The 16,870-nt window shown below is 41.7% G+C and overlaps 1 protein-coding gene across 1 annotated transcript in view; it reads right to left on the reverse strand.

Annotated features, from left to right (window-relative positions):
* SRD5A2 (steroid 5 alpha-reductase 2) overlaps window positions 1–16,870 on the reverse strand; it is a 48,534-nt gene that overhangs the window by 10,036 nt on the left and 21,628 nt on the right. Inside the window, exons 2-3 of the mRNA XM_070473067.1 lie at window positions 9,829–9,992; window positions 440–541 (exon numbers count right to left, since the gene is read on the reverse strand). Coding sequence (XP_070329168.1) covers window positions 440–541; window positions 9,829–9,992 — 266 coding nt within the window. The remainder of the gene's footprint in view (window positions 1–439; window positions 542–9,828; window positions 9,993–16,870) is intronic.

The raw sequence follows: 16,870 nt of genomic DNA on the forward strand, positions 1-16,870 counted from the left end.
TTCTCATCAAGAAGGTGGCCATTTCCTCCTTCCAGGCTCAGGCATTAAACCCCTGTCCTCCTGAGTCTCCTGCATTGGCAGGTGGATTCTTTATCATGGGCCACCTGGGAAGCCTATATTCAATTGGTTCTACTTTTCTGGAGAACCCTAATACAGCACATGATAAACCTGAGTGACAGCCTGCTTCCACCTGACCCCAGAACCCACACTCCCCACACTGAGGGTGTCATGATCGTGAACCTTCCTGGGGGCTCTTCTGCTCTTTCAGGTTCAGACCAGGAATGCAAATGTATTGGGGGCAGGATGAGACATGGGAGAAGTCAGGGACCTGCTGGGATAGATTGCATCATTTGTGCCCTCTCTTTTGTTACTCATAGTGAAATTCTTGGGACAGGCTCTCAAGGAAGAGTGAGAATCTGGAGGGCAGGGGAGACGTTACCTTGTGGAATCCTATAGATGATTTCTCCAGGCTTCCTGAGCTGGCGCAATATATAGTCACTGTGAATGTTGATTCCCATTCCCAAAAGGAATAAGAAGACACCTTGGCAAAGAAGAGAGGGAGAAGTTAACAATGTGTGCTGTTTTTTGTGTTTTCTCACAATCAGAGTGGTTTGTTGTTTTCGTTTTTCTTTCTTTTTTTTTTCTTTTTTTTTTTTTTTTTGGTTTAGTTTGGTTGTTTTCTAAAAAATGAAAGGAACGGCATTTGACCTCGAATTCTAAGAATGATACTAAGGCAAGAGAGGAAGGGGGCAATGTACCCTGGTCCCAAATTTGAATGAAAGAGCTATGGTGTTTCATAGGCCAAAGACTGAATATGCACAGTGTCAGGGGATAGAGATGAGTGAGAGAGGAGAGGGAGCCCCCGCCATCATCTGACATTTAAATAAATAAGTACAGAAGCAAGTAAATGAATGAATAAATAGCAAGCCTTCAGCTCATTCAAAAACAATCACACTATGGTCAGCAAACTTAACCACCAATTCGAATCCCTCCTCCTTGGCCACCTCCACTCTAGAGGCTGGGAGGCTGAGAAGAGGTCTTGTGACCTAGTTCTGCTGAGACGGTGTAAGGGAAAGACTTCTGGAGGTTTCCTTGGAACTCTTGCTTTTCTGATAAAGTGGGCAGGTGGGACCAGTGCCTCTACTGCCTCCCTCTTCCTTCGTTGCTAGGTGTGATGCCTGGAGATACAGGAAATGTCTTGCAACCATGTGGTGACTGTCATGAGGACATGAGATAAATATGTTCAGAACAGTGGAGCAGAAAGTGCTTGGGATCTTAGTGACACCAGGAAGCAACTGAAGGAATATAGAAACCACCTAGCTTTGGACAATCTTGTTATGTGAGAAATATAAATTCTTAATTATTTAAGTTACTAAGAGTTGGTTTAAAGCTCAACATTCAGAAAACTAAGATCATGGCATCCAGTCCCATCACTTCATGGCAAATAGATGGGGTAACAGAGGAGACAGTGGCTGACTTTATTTTGGGGGGCTCCAAAATCATTGCAGATGGTGATTGCAGCCATTAAATTAAAAGACACTTACTCTTTGGAAGGAAGGTTACGACCAACCTAGACAGCATATTAAAAAGCAGAGACATTACTTTGTCAACAAAGGTCCATCTAGTCAAGGCTATGGTTTTTCCAGTGGTCATGTATGGATGTGAGAGTTGGACTATAAAGAAAGCTGAGCGCTGAAGAATTGATGCTTTTGAACTGTGGTGTTGGAGAAGACTCTTGAGAGTCCCTTGGACTGCAAGGAGATCCAACCACTCCATCCTAAAGGAGATCAGTCCTGGGTGTTTATTAGAAGGACTGATGTTGAAGCTGAAACTCCAATACTTTGGCCACCTGATGTGAAGAGCTGACTCATTGGAAAAGACCCTGATGCTGGGAAAGATTGGGGGCAAGAGGAGAAGGGGACGACAGAGGATGAAATGGTTGGATGGCATCACTGACATGAGTTTGGGTGGACTCCAGGAGTTGGTGATGGACAGGGAGGCCTGGTGTGCTGCCATTCATGGGGTCACGAAGAGTCGAACACAACTGAGCAACTGAAATGAACTGAACTGAACTGAAGAGCTGGTTTTCTGTGACTTATTGCTCAGAGCACTACTGACTGATATATCTACTCTTGTGGAAGTAGTTAGAGAGCTTGGCACCTAGCAAACTGGTTTTCACCACTGCACACACCCCTTCCCCATTCACAGGCACAGAAAGGTCTGAGATGAGGAGCGCCAGGACTGTGCGTGCTAGGTCTTATGCCATAGTTGCCCAAGCCCAGCTCTCAGCCAAGTGTATGTGTGCTGATCAAATTACAACAGGCAAAAATCAAGAACAATTGAATTAAAAGCAGTCACATCTACTCTTACCTCATTTTCTTTGATATGAAACAATCATTTTTAATCTTGTCTAGTCAAAAGGTTATTATCCTAGAGGGAAGGGGCACCAGTGGAGGAAGCACCAGGGGATGGGAGAGGGGTGGAAAACAGCACACACAGCAATGAAAAAGCAGGCACCTTAGATCTGATGTCTGTGTGTCCCTGGACAAGTCACTTAACTTCTCTGAGCTTCAGTGTTCTTATCTGTAAAATGTAGATTCTAATGGCACCTATCTTACAAGGATAATATGAGATTCATTCACATGTTTACTCATTCATTCATTTATTCAAATAACATTTGATGAGATCTTACTATGTACCAAGCACTGCCTTAAACACCAGGGATGTAGTAGTGAGAAAAGCAGTCAAAGTGTCTGTTCTCACAGAGATTACATTTCGGTGGAGAAACACAGAAGTGAATTAAAATGATGAAAAAATTTAAATCACATATCACTACAAAGCAGAAAATCAAAGGAGGATGATGAAACAGAGAGTGAATTGGGGTGGGGAGGAGGTGTCTCTACTTTAGATGAGGTCAACAGGGAAAGCTTTTCTGAAGATTTGGCATCTGCCCTATGATTTTTATAATGAATATACAAAGATCTGTATTTGTGGGAAGAGCTTTCTGGTAGAGGAACTAACAGATGCAAAGGTCCTGAAGATAGTATAGGTTCAGTATGTCTAAGAAACAGAAGGAAGGTGCTGCAGTTAATGCTTTAAGATAGATGGCGGGAGGTGGGAGAGGAGGAGATGAGAATAGGGTGATAACTTCAAAATGTTGTTAGGCTCTATGGGCCATGGTGAGAAGTTTGGATTTTTAAGAGCAACAGGAAGACATTGGCAGACTTTAAGCAAGGGAGAATAGGATCTGATGATAGTTTATTGCCAAAGAAGTACGTATAAAAGATTAAAAAAGATACAAAAAAAAAGAAGTACATATGTTTTGTGGAAGATGAAATGCTTATTAGCAAAAATAAGAAAAACAAGACATTTTGTCCCTACCACTATTAAACACCTTGGTACATATCCTTATAGATCTTCATCTTATGTAATATCTCAACATATTCCAGTTTCCTCAATAGTCCCAGAACTCTGCTTCTAACTGGTTCTTGTAAACCAAAGTCCAAAATGGGCCCTCATCTAACATCTGCTCATTACATCCTTCAAGAACATTTTTATCTAGCCCAGATCCCACTTTTTTTTTACAGCACATGGAGAGGCGTATGGGAAACCTGATCTGAGCATCTCTCTTCCCCAAATCATCACTCATCACAAGTGTATTAGTGTTAGTCACTCAGTCGGGTCCAACTGTCTGTGACGCTGTGGACTGTAGTCGGCCAGGTTCCTCTGCCCATGGGATTCTCCAGGCAAGGATGCTGGAGTGGGTTGCCATGCCCTTCTCCAGGGGCTCTTCCTGACCCAGAGATTGAACCCGGGTCTCCTGTGTTGCAGGCAGATTCCTTACCATCTGAGCCACTAGGGAAGCCCTCTCATCACAAGTTCAGACTGAACAGTTCAGGTCAGTTCAGTCGCTCAGTCCTGCCGATTTTTTGGAACCCCATGGACTGCAACATGCCAGGCTTCCCTGTCCATCAAAAACTCCCAGAGGTTACTCAAACTCACGTCCATCAAGACGGTGATGCCATCCAACCATCTCATCCTCTGTCATCCCCTTCTCCTCCTGCCTTCAATCTTTCCCAGCGTTAGGGTCACTTCCAATGAGTCAGCTCTTCACATCAGGTGGTGAAAGTATTGGAGTTTCAGCTTCAGCATCAGTCCTTCCAAAGAACACTCAGGATTTTAGGACTGACTGGTTGGATCTTCTTGTAGTCCAAGGGACTCTCAAGAGTCTTCTCCAACACCACAGTTCAAAAGCATCAATTCTTTGGCACTCAGCTTTCTTTATAGTCCAACTCTCACATCCATACATGACTACTGGAAAAACCATAGCTTTGACTAGATGAAACTTTGTTGACAAAGTAATATCTCTACTTTTTAATATGCTGTCTAGGTTGGCCATAGCTTTTCTTCCAAGGAGCAAACATCTTTTAATTTCATGACTGCAGTCACCATCTGCAGTGATTTTGGAGCCCAAGAAAATTAAGTCTCTCACTGTTTCCACTGTTTCCCCATCTATTTGCCATGAAGTAATGGGACCATATGCCATGATCTTAGTTTTCTGAATGTTGAGTTTTAAGCCAACTTTTTCACTCTACTCTTTCACTTTCATCCTCCTTAGTTCTTCTTCTCTTTCTGCCATAAGAGTGGTGTCATCTGTGTATTTGAGGTTATTGATATTTCTCCTGGCAATATTGATTCCAACTTGTGCCTTGTCCAGCCTGACATTTCACATGGTGTACTCTGCATATAAGTTAAATAAGCAGGGTGACAATATACGTACTTCTTTCCTTTTTGGAACCAGTCTGTTAGTTATTCCATGTCCAGTTCTAACTGTTGCTTCTTGACCTGCATACAGGTTTCTCAGGAGGCAGGTCAGGTGGTCTGATATTCCCATCTCTTGAAGAATTTTCCACAGTTTGTTGTGATCCACACAGTCAAAGTCTTCAGCATAGTCAATAAAGCAGAAGTAGATGTTTTTCTGGAACTCTCTTGCTTTTTTGATGATCCAACAGATGTTGGCAATTTGATCTCTTGTTCCTCTGCCTTTTCTAAATCTAGTTTGAACATCTGGAAGTTCATGGTTCACATATTGTTGAAGCCTGTCTTGGAGAATTTTGAGCATTATTTTGCTAGCATGTGATATGAGTGCAATTGTGCGATAGTTTGAACATTCTTTGGCATTGCCCTTCTTTGGGATTGGAATGAAAACTGACCTTTTCCAATCCTGTGGCCACTGCTGAGTTTTCCAAATTTGCTGGCATATTAAGTGCAGCACTTTCAAAGCATCATCTTTTAGGATTTGAAATAGCTCAACTGGAATTCCATCACTTCCACTAGCTTTGTTCGTAGTGATGCTTCCTAAGGCCCACTTGACTTCACATTCCAGGATGTCTAGCTCTAGGTGAGTGATCACACCATTGTGGTTATCTGGGTCATGAAGATCTTTTTTGTATAGTTCTTCTGTGTATTCTTGGCTACCTCTTTTTCTGCTTCTGTGAGGTCCATACTGTTTCTGTCCTTTATTGTGCCCATCTTTGCATGAAATGTTTCCTTGGTATCTCTAATTTTCTTGAAGAGATCTCTAGTCTTTCATATTCTGTTGTTTTCCTCTATTTCTTTGCACTGATCAATGAGGAAGGCTCTCTTATCTCTCCTTGTTATTCTTTGGAACTCTGCATTCAGATGGGTATATCTTTCCTTTTCTCCTTTGCCTTTAGCTTCTCTTCTTTTCTCAGCTATTTATAAGGCCTCCTCAGACAGTCATTTTGCCTATTTGCATTTCTTTTTCTTGGGGATGGTCTTGATCCCTACCTCTTGTACAGTGTCACAAACCTCCATCCATAGTTCTTCAGGCACTCTTTCTATAAGATCTAATCCCTTTAATCTATTTGTCATTTCCACTGTATAAACATAAGGGATTTGATTGAGGTCATACCTGAATGATCTAGTGGTTTTCCTTACTTTCTTCAATTTAAGTCTGAATTTTTCAGTAAGGGGTTCATGATCTGAGCCACAGTCAGCTCCAGGTCTTGTTTTTGCTGACTGTATAGAGCTTCTCCATCTTTGGCTGCAAAGAATACAATCAATCTGATTTTGGCATTGATCATCTGGTGATGTCCATGTGTAGAGTTTTCTCTTGTGGTGTTGGAAGAGGGTGTTTGCTATGAGCAGTGCGTTCACTTGGCAAAACTCTGTTAGCCTTTGCCCTGCTTCATTTTGTAGTCCAAGATCAAATTTGCCTGTTACTTCAGGTATTTCTTGACTTCCTAGTTTTGCATGCCAGTTCCCTATGATGAAAAGGACATTCTTTTTTGGGTGTTAGTTCTAGAAGGTCTTGTAGGTCTTCATAGAACCATTCAAGTTCAACTTCTTCAGCATTGCTTGTTGGGGCATAGACATGGATTACTGTGATATTGGATGGTTTGCCTTGGAAACAAAGAGAGACATTCTGTCATTTTGGAGATTGTACCCAAGAACTGCATTTCGGGCTCTTTTGTTGACTATGATGGCTATTCCATTTCTTCTAAGGAACTCTTCACAATAGTAGATATAATGGTCATGTTAGTTAAATTTGCCCATTCCAGTCCATTTTAGTTCACTGATTCCTAAAATGTTGATGTTCACTCTTGTCATCTCCTGTTTGACCACTTCCAATTTGCCTTGATTCATGGACCTAACATTCCAGGTTCCTATGCAATATTGTTCTTTACAGCATTGGACTTTATTTCCCATCCTGTCACATCCACAAATAGGCTTTGTTTTTCCTTTGGCTCCACCTCTTCATTCTTTTTTTTTTTTTTTTCCATTTATTTTTATTAGTTGGAGGCTAATTACTTTACAACATTGCAGTGGTTTTTGTCATACATTGAAATGAATTAGCCATGGATTTACATGTATTCCCCATCCCAGTCCCCCCTCCCACCTCCCTCTCCGCCCGATCCATCTGGGTCTTCCCAGTGCACCAAATCCGAGCACTTGTCTCATGCACCCAACCTGGGCTGGTGATCTGTTTCACCCTAGATAATATACATGTTTCGATGCTGTTCTCTTGAAACAGCCCACCCTCGCCTCCTCCCACAGAGTCCACAAGTCTGTTCTATACATCTGAGTCTCTTTTTCTGTTTTGCATATAGGGTTATCGTTACCATCTTTCTAAATTCCATATATATCTGTTAGTATACTGTAACGGTCTTTATGCAGTTATTTCTCCACTCTTCTCCAGTAGCATATTGGACACCTACCAACCTTGGGAGTTCATCTTTCAGTGTCCTGTTTTTGCCTTTTCATGCTGTTCATGGGGTTCTCAAGGCAAAAATACTGAGGTGGTTTCCCATTCCCTTCTCCGGTTGACCACGTTTTGTCAGAACTGTCCACAATGACCCATCTGTCTTGAGTGGCCCTATAGGGCATGGCTCATAGTTTCACTGAGTTAGACAGAGCTGTCATCCATGTGATCAGTTTGATTAGCTTTCTGTGATTGTGGTCTTCATTCTGACTGCCTTCTAATCGATAAGGATAAGAGACTTATGGAAGCTTCCGGATTGGAGAGACTGACTGAGGGGGAAACTGGGTCTTGTTCTGATGCGCAGGGCCATGCTCATAAATCTTTCATCCAATTTTCAGTTGAGGGGTGGGGCTCTGTTCCCTCCCTGTTGTTTGACCTGAGACCAAACTATGGTGGAGGTGATGAAGATAATGGAGACGGCCTTCAAAAGGCCCCATGCAGGCACTGCCACATTCAGTGCCCCTGACGCTGCGCAGGCCACCTCTGGCCCATACCTCTGCCGGAGGCTCCTGGACACTCACGGGCAAGTCTGGGTCAGTCTCTTGTGGGGTCACTGCTCCTTTCTCCTGGGTCCTGGTGCACACAAGGTTCTGTTTGTGCCCTCCAAGAGTCTGTTTCCCCAGTCCTGTGTAAGTTCTGGCAGGCTCTATGGTGGGGTTAATGGTGACCTCCTCCAAGAGGGCTTATGCCACACCCAGGTCTGCTGCACCCAGAGCCCCTGTCCCTGTGGCAGGCCACTGCTGACCTGTACCAACACAGGAGACACTCAAAACACTCAAAGCCAGGTCTGGCTCAGTCTCCATGGGGTGTCCTGGTGCACACAAGGTTTTGTTTGAGCCCTCCAAGTGCCTCTGGTGGGTATGGGGTTTGATTCTAAATGTGATTTCACCCCTTCTACCATCTTGCTGGGGCTTCTCCTTTGCCCTTGGATGTGAGGTATCTTTTTTTTGTGGGATCCAACATTCTCCCATCCATGGTTGTTCAGCCACAAATTTTAGTTTTGGAGTTCTCGCAGGAGAAGATGAGCGCATGTCCTTCTACTCCACCATCTTGGGTAAACTCCTCAAAGACTGGACAGTGGTCTCTCAAATGCCCCCCTTTCTAGATAAGACTGGCTTACTTCCTCATGGTGGCATTTAACTTATTTCTTTATTCTCTGTATTTCCTATAAATTGGCATAAATCATTTCCCTGTATGGTTATGCTACCAGTTGAATAACTATACAGTTAGGTACATTTATTTATTTGTTCTCAATGTTGAGGAACTTTTAATTAAGTTTTTAATTAAATTTAATTAATGGATTTTTAATTATGTTTTGAAGTTTCATGATTCAAAGGACAAAGCTATCTTAAAATAATATTTCTGCCCACCATCCCATTCTCTTTACCCTAAACCCTAGAGATACTCTTTTTTAAAAAATAGTTTTTTTTATCAATCCAATATTTGCTCTTCCACTTTTAAACACACACAAACATTGTCCTATTTCTACACAAAAAACAGCATGGTATACACACTATGCACACTTTTTCTTTTTTACAAAACCATGTGTTCTAGAGAAGTCTCCACATGAAAAAGAGACATTCTTTGCTTTTGTTTTGCTTTGGTTGTTTTTCTGAGGCTTCAGAATATTCCATTGTGTTCATGTTCTGGCATTCATACAACAAATCCTCTGGCCATTCGTGTGTTCAAATGTTCACTCTGCTGTGTGGAGAAGCAGCCAGGACTTGAAGTAGGAAGGTTAACTTAAAGGTCACTGTGGCAGTCCAGGCAAGAGGTCATCCTGGCTCAGACCAGGATGAAGTTAGCGTGATCATGGAGAACTGAGCTCAACTGGCACATGTTTTAGAACTAGAGGGAGCTGTTCTAAGCTGATGGAGAGAACATGTGTGATGTAAAGAGAAGGATTAAGGATAATCTCTGCCTTTCTTCCTTTAAGCAAGAATAATGCACAAACAGTTGAATCTTTATTTTATTAAAAACAAAAAACAAAAAATTTTAGTTCCTCTTACAGATAATGAAAAATATTCAAGGATCATTGTTTTCTACTGTTTTATATAGGTGGTCAAGAACGTCTCAATGAGGAGATGTGAACTGACAGAGACCTAAATAAAAGGAGAGCATTCCAGACAGAGGGTGTAGCCTGCACAGCAGCTCTGGGCCAGGACAAACTTGACCATTTCAGGTCCAGCAGGAAGGCCACTGAGGCTACAGTACAGTAAATAAGATGGATGGAGATAGGAGGTGAAGTCAGGACAGGATCAAGAACATTGGGTTTCACAAGCAGTGGTAAGGAATTTGTATTTTATCCTGAGAGTAACAGAAATGCATTGGAGGATTTTGAGATGGGGAATGCCATAATATTTTTAAAAGATCTCTCCGGCTGCTGTACAGAGAAAAGACCAGAGTGGAGATAGTCGTGGTAGGGGAGGGGGAATGGAATCCTTGAGTGTTTATTATAATAGGATGGGGAGAGGTGATGGTGATATAGCCTTAGAAAGTGGTGTTAACTAGGGTACAGGTTAGAAGCAGTCAGGTTTACTTACCCAGGCTAAACCGTATGTCTGTGTACCACTCAGCAGGGTATTCAGCACAGTAAACCAGATAGTAGCCTTGGAGGAATCCATTTCCCAGGCAGAAGACAAAGCCTCTGAAAAGGAATACAACTGGAAACGGCCTCCCTCTAGTGAGCAGTGAATAAACAAATGTCCTGGGGTATATGGGGGAGAAAGGTCAGGATCCATTGTTAAAAAAATATCAAGCAATGAGATGAAACAACAGGCAATCGCATTAAACCCATTTTAAACACCATTTCCCTTAAATGTATGCAATGAGAGACATTATTATTAATATCTCGTTCTGTGTGTGTTAGTAGCTCAGACGTGTCCAACTTTTTGTGATCCCACAAACTGTAGCCTGCAAGGCTCCTCTGTCCGTGGAATTCTCCAGGCAAGAATACTGGACTGGTTGCCATTCCCTTCTCCAAGGGATCTTCCCAACCGGGGATGGAACCCAGGTCTTCCACATTGCAGGTAGATTCTTTAACATGTAAGCCACCAGAACTTGTAATAGCTGGTTCTAGAGCAATCATCTATGCTATGATTTGTCTTATTTCATTAAAATTCATAGTAGCCATCATTACAACAGCTTTGAAAGGCAAATTTAATCCTTATAAATTAATAAATTCAATCCTGTAAACCCAGGACTGGAAATCATCTTTGTATAGATCTAGAAGTGAAATCCAGATTGTACTGGAGGAAGATAGAGCCAGGCTTATCCCATGCAGCAGTGCAATGGAATTTTGATAGCAGCCATACAATCATACGATTTTCCATATGTGTCTCTAGTATGATTTAATTCCTGGTATTATAGCATCCCCCAGAAAGTGGGCTGCAAAGCCCCTTGAGAAAAATAAATAAGAGCTTCCTCTAAATGCTAACAACTGCGAATATAGGGGAATCCAGGAGGACAGTAAAAAATAAAAATAACTTCAGAATAAAAACTTGCCCAAGGTATAATGCTAAATACCAAACATCAAACTACATAATGCTTTTTATTTTTCTCCTTTGATGGTGCAATATAACTATCATACAAGAAAGTTTATAAACCTGTATTAATAGATTAATGAGTTACTATCAAATATACACCCATAAAGTCATTAACCAAGTCAAGGAATGGAACATAGCCATCACCCAGAAGCCTCCTATAGGTCCTTGCTGTTAACAGTACCAGGCTCACACAAGAGGTAACCACCACCCTGATTCCTGTAATAATCATGTCCTTTTGCTTCTTTACAATTTTGCCTCATTTGAATGCACCCCTAAAATTGTAGTTTGCTCACAATTCATTCCATATGAAAGGAAACACATCATTACGTTTCTAAGACTCAAGCATGTCATTGTGTGTAGCTATAGTTCATTAATTTTCATTGTTGTATGTTATTGTCATGTGTGAATATATCACATGTGCTTATCTATTTTACTCTGATGAATAAGTGGGTTGCTTGCATAGTGTTTTATGAATTCAAAGATTATTTTCTCATTATTTTAATGATTTTTCATTTTATGTTTAAACCTTTGGAATTTATTTTGTTGCAAGAAGTTAGATAGGAATCAAATGTAATTTTTCTCCTCAAACGCTAGTAAATATACTAAATATCTCTTTCTCACTGACACACTTTGCCATTGGCTGTTATTGTTGTTCAGTCGCTAAATTGTGTCTGACTCTTTGTGATGCTATAGACTGCAGCACACCAGGCTTGCCTTCACTATCTCCCAGAGTTTGCAAAACTCATGTCCATTCTGTCGATGATACCATCCAACCATCTCATCCTCTGTCGCCCCAGTCTCCTCACACCCTCCATCTTTCCTAGCATCAAGGTCTTTTCCAGTGAGTCAATTCTTCGCATCAGGTGGCCAAAGTACTGGAGCTTCAGCTTTAGCACTAGTCCTTCCAATAAATATTCAAAGTTGATTTTCTTTAGGATTGACTGGTTTGATCTCCTTCTTATCCTAGGGACTTTCAGGAGTTTTCTCCAGCACAACAGTTCAAAGGCATCAATTCTTTAGTGCTCAGCTTTCTTTATGATCCAACACGCACATCCGAACATGACTACTGGAAAAACCATAGCTTTGACTATTATGGACTTTTACCAGCAAGGTGATATCTCTTCTTTTTATTATACTGTCAAGGTTTGTCATAGCTTTTCTTCCAAGGAGCAAGCATCTTTTAATTTCATGGTTGCAGTCACTATTCGCAGTTATTTTGGAGCCTAAGAAAATATATTCTGCCACTGTTTCCATTTTTCCCCATCTATCTGCCATGAAGTGATGTTCCATCACTGGGGAAACAGTGACTGACTTTATTTTGTGGGGCTCCAAAATCATTGCAGATGGTGACTGCAGCCATGAAATTAAAAGACACTTACTCCTTGGAAGGAAAGTTATGACCAACCTAGATAGCATATTAAAAAGCAGAGACATTACTTTGCCAACAAAGCTAGTCAAAGCTATGGTTTTTCCAGTAGTCATGTATGGATGTGAGAGTTGCACTATAAAGAAAGCTGAGCGCCAAAGAATTGATGCTTTTGAACTGTGGTGTTGGAGAAGACTCTTGAGAGTCCCTTGGACTGCAAGGAGATCCAACAAGTTCATCCTAGAGGAAACCAGTCCTGAGTGTTCATTGGAAAGACTGATGTGGAAGCTGAAATTCCAAAACCTTGGCCACCTGGTGCAAAGAGCTGACTCCTTGGAAAAGACCCTGATGCTGGAAAGATTGAAGGCAGGAGAAGGGACCAACAGAGGATGAGATGGTTGGATGGCATCACCAACTCAATGGACGTGAGTTTGAGTAAACTCTGGGAGTTGGTGATGGACAGAGTGGCCTGGCGTGCTGTGGTCCATGGGGTCACAAAGAGTCGGACACAACTGAGCGACTAAAATGAAGTGAACTGAACTGATGGGACTGGATGCCATGATCTCAGTTTTCTGAATGCTGTTTTAAGTCAGCTTTTTCATTCTCCTCTTCTTTTTTTTTTTTTTTTCATGTATTTTTATTAGTTGGAGGCTAATTACTTTACAATATTGTAGTGGGTTTTGTCATACATTGACACGAATCAGCCATGGAGTTACATGTATTCCCCATCCCGATCCCCCCCTCCCACCTCCCTCTCTACCCGATTCCTCTGGGTCTTCCCAGTGCACCAGGCCCGAGCACTTGTCTCCTGCATCCAACCTGGGCTGGTGATCTGTTTCACCATAGGTAATATACATGTTCTGAGGCTGTTCTCTCAAAACATCCCACCCTCGCCTTCTCCCTCAGAGTCCAAAAGTCTGTTCTGTACACCTGTGTCTCTTTTTCTGTTTTGCATATAGGGTTATCATTGCCATCTTTCTAAATTCCATATATTACTGTGCTAGTATGCTATAATGTTCTTTATCTTTCTGGCTTACTTCACTCTGTATAATGGGCTCCAGTTTCATGCATCTCATTAGAACTGATTCAAATGAATTCAAAGGAATCCTCTTCTACTTTTATCAAGAGTCTCTTTAGTTCCTCTTTGCTTTCTGCCATTAGGGTAATATCATCTGCATATCTGAGGTTACTGATATTTCTCCTGGTAATCTTGATTCCAACTTGTGATTCATCTAGCCTGGCATTTCACATGATGTACTCTACATAGAAGTTTAATAAACAGGGTGACAATATACAGACTTGACGTACTCCTTTCCCAGTTCAGAACCAGTCCGTTGTTCCATGCCCGGTTCTAACTGTTGCTTCTTCACCTGTATACAGATTTCTCAGGAGGCAGGTCAGGTATTCTCTGACCTGGTACCAGAACTCAGGTCTGGTATTCCCATCTCTTGACGAATTTTCCACAGTTTTTTGTGATCCACAGAGTCAAAGACTTTAGTGTAGTCAATGAAGCAGAAATAGATGTTTTCTGGAATTCTCTTGATTTTTCTATGAACTCACAGATGTTGGCAATTTGATCTCTGGTTCCTCTGCCTTTCCTAAATCCATGTTGAACATCTGGAAGTTCACAGTTCACATATTGTTGAAGTCTGGCTTGAAGAATTTTGAGTATTACTTTGCTAGCATGTGAAATGAGTGCAATTGTGTGGTAGTTTGAACATTCTTTGGCATTGCCTTTCTTTGAGATTGGAATGAATAACTGACCTTTTCCAGTCCTGTGGCCACTGCTGAGTTTTCCAATTTGTTGGCATATTAAGTGTAGCACTTTAAGAGCATCATCTTTTAGGCTTTGAAATAGCTTAGCTGGAATTCCATCACCTCCACTAGCTTTGTAGTGATGCTTCCTAAGTACCACTTGACTTCGCATTCCAGGATGTCTGACTCTAGGTGAGTGATCACACCATCCTGATTATCTGGGTCATGAAGATCTTTTTTGTACAGTTCTGTGTATTCTTGCCACCTCTTCTTAATATTTTCTGCTTATGTTAAGTCCATGCCATTTCTGTCCTGTATTGAGCCCATCTTTGCATGAAATGTTCCCTTGGTGTCTCTAATTTCCTTGAAGGGATCTTTAGTCTTTCCCATTCTATTGTTTTCCTCTATTTATTTGCTTTGTTCGCTTAAGAAGGCTTTTTTTTTTTAAAATCTCTCCTTGCTCTTTTCTGGAACACTGCATCCAGTTGGGTATATCTTTCCCTTTCTCCTTTGCCTTTCACTTCTCTTCTTTTCTCAGGTATTTGTAAGGCCTCATCAGACTACAATTTTGCCTTCTTGCATTTCTTTTTCTTTGAGATGATTTTGGTCACCACCTCCTGTACAATGTTAATTTTTTTCCCTAATGCTAGTAAATATACCTAATATCTCTTTCTCACAGACACACACTGCCACTGGTACTACGCACGAATTTATGATACATATTGGTCCCTCTTCTAGACTCTTATTTCTGTTCCATTGGTTTATCTATAACCAGTACTGCACTTTTAACACTTGAACTTTTAAAATTTGTCTTGGACTTCCCTGGTGGTTTTGTGGTTAAGAATCCACCTGCCAATGCAGAGGAGAGTGAAAGTCAAAGTGCTAGTTACTCAGTCAAGTCCAACCCTTTGTGATCCCATGGACAGTATGGACAGCAGCCCACCAGGCTCCTCTCTCCATGGAATTCTCCAGGCAAGAATACTGGAGTGGGTAGCCATTCCCTTCTTCAGCAGATCTTCCCAACCCAGTGATGGAACCTGGGTCTTCTGAATTGCAGGCACACTCTTTACCATCTGAGGGAAGCCCACCAATGCAGGGGACACGGGTTCAACCCTTGGTCTGAGAAGATTCCACACATGCCAAAGAGCAACTAAGCCTGTGGGCCACATGACTGAAGCCCACGCACCTGGGGCCCACGCTCCACGACAGGAATAGCCACCACGTGAGAAGGCCATGCACTGCAGTGAAGGGTAGCCCCTGTTGGCTGCAACTAGAGAAAGGCCATATGCAGCAACAGGGACCCAGTGCGGCCGAAAATAAATAAATAAATCTTGTTTTAAATAAAATATGTTTTAATACTAGGTGGGGCTATTCTTATATCATTACTCTTCCTAAGGATTTTCAAGATGCCCTTCATTGTTTATTCTTCATGTGAATTTTAAAACCAACTTGTTAAATACATGCTCCCAAATGTTAGAAATACTGTTGACCTTTGAACATTGGGGGTGGGTACTGCCCGGGTCAACTCACCTACAAACTTTTTTCACTAGTAAATACTATAGTAGTACACTATGAAAGGTTGGTTGAATTCATGGGTGCAGTACCTCAGATAAGGAGGAACGGCATATACTGGGGAACCATGGACATAGAGAACTGCCTATGAGTTATGCATGGATTTGAAATTGCTTGAAGGATCAGTGCCCCTAACTGCCACATTGTTCAAGAGCGTTGGGTACCAACCAAGGCTTTCAGCAACACAGGGAGCATTTAAGTAAGAAAAAGATTGAATCTCAGGAAGGACAACAAGTTTTGTGGTATTTTTAACCGATCTTAATCCCCTCTTCCCCTTTCCAGCTCTGCACAGCCTTGAAAAGTAACAGCATCCATTCCCTGGTTTGAAGGCAGCAAAACATGGCTTGAGGTCTTTCAAAGCCTCATTTCCAAAGAGAAGTAATTATCTTTCTTGTTTGGTGGTTCCCTGGTGATGATTCCACTCAAAAGATTTATCTTTAGTCCCCCTCACTCAGACTTACCCAATGCTAAAAGTTTCTGGGTTTGGGGGGTGTTTTTTTTAAATATTTTAGCACCACAGTGACCTGAGGCAGGGGATAACAGGTGGGACAATATTAGACTAATCAAAAAGCTTAAAAGGAAAGACTGAGAAATGAGATGCCCATAGGAGCTTTGATAATCTCACATATTTCTGGGAATCTAGACAGTCATGCACATGCGTAGAGCCATGCATATGCTTAAAAGAAGACTTGGGGTTTCCCTGATGGTTCCGTGGTTGAGAATCCACCTGCCAGTGCAGAGGAAACTGGTTTGACCCCTGATTAGGGAAGACTCTACATGCCACATGGCAATGAAGTCCACAACTACTGAGCCCATGCTCTGCAACCGAGAGAAGCCACTGCAAGTAACCCTTGCTCACTGCAACTCGAGAGGGCCCACGTGCAGCAGCGAAGACCCAGCACAGCCATAGATAAATAAATAAATCCTTTTTAAAAGACCTAAAAACTTCCTAAGCTCTCACTTCTGATTGACTTTGAGGTCTGAGCAAGTAGTAAGTGAAGCCAAAGCAGAATTGTAAACAACATGGGTGGTTGTTAAAGGACTTCTCTAAGACGCACACAGAGGACCCTGGTGAAGACTGGGAGACATACTAGTTTCAGGCGTTTTAGGGAACCTGTGATCATTAACTAGTCACTAAGAAAACCAAGTAGTGACTTCAGTCACATCAGTGAAGACAAAGGCTTCATAGAACAAGTTCTGAAAAGCTACTAGGCAAACTGTAAAAACAAAAAAAATCTAGGAGGCAGAGAGAATCTGATTTCCAGAGTAGTTACATAGTATTATAGTTTTCAACAATAAACCATGGAACATTCAAAGAAACAAGAAACCATGAGCCATTCATAGGGG

Source organism: Odocoileus virginianus, chromosome 2, assembly GCF_023699985.2.
Source record: "Odocoileus virginianus isolate 20LAN1187 ecotype Illinois chromosome 2, Ovbor_1.2, whole genome shotgun sequence".
In the NCBI taxonomy this organism is placed as follows: Eukaryota; Metazoa; Chordata; class Mammalia; order Artiodactyla; family Cervidae; genus Odocoileus; species Odocoileus virginianus.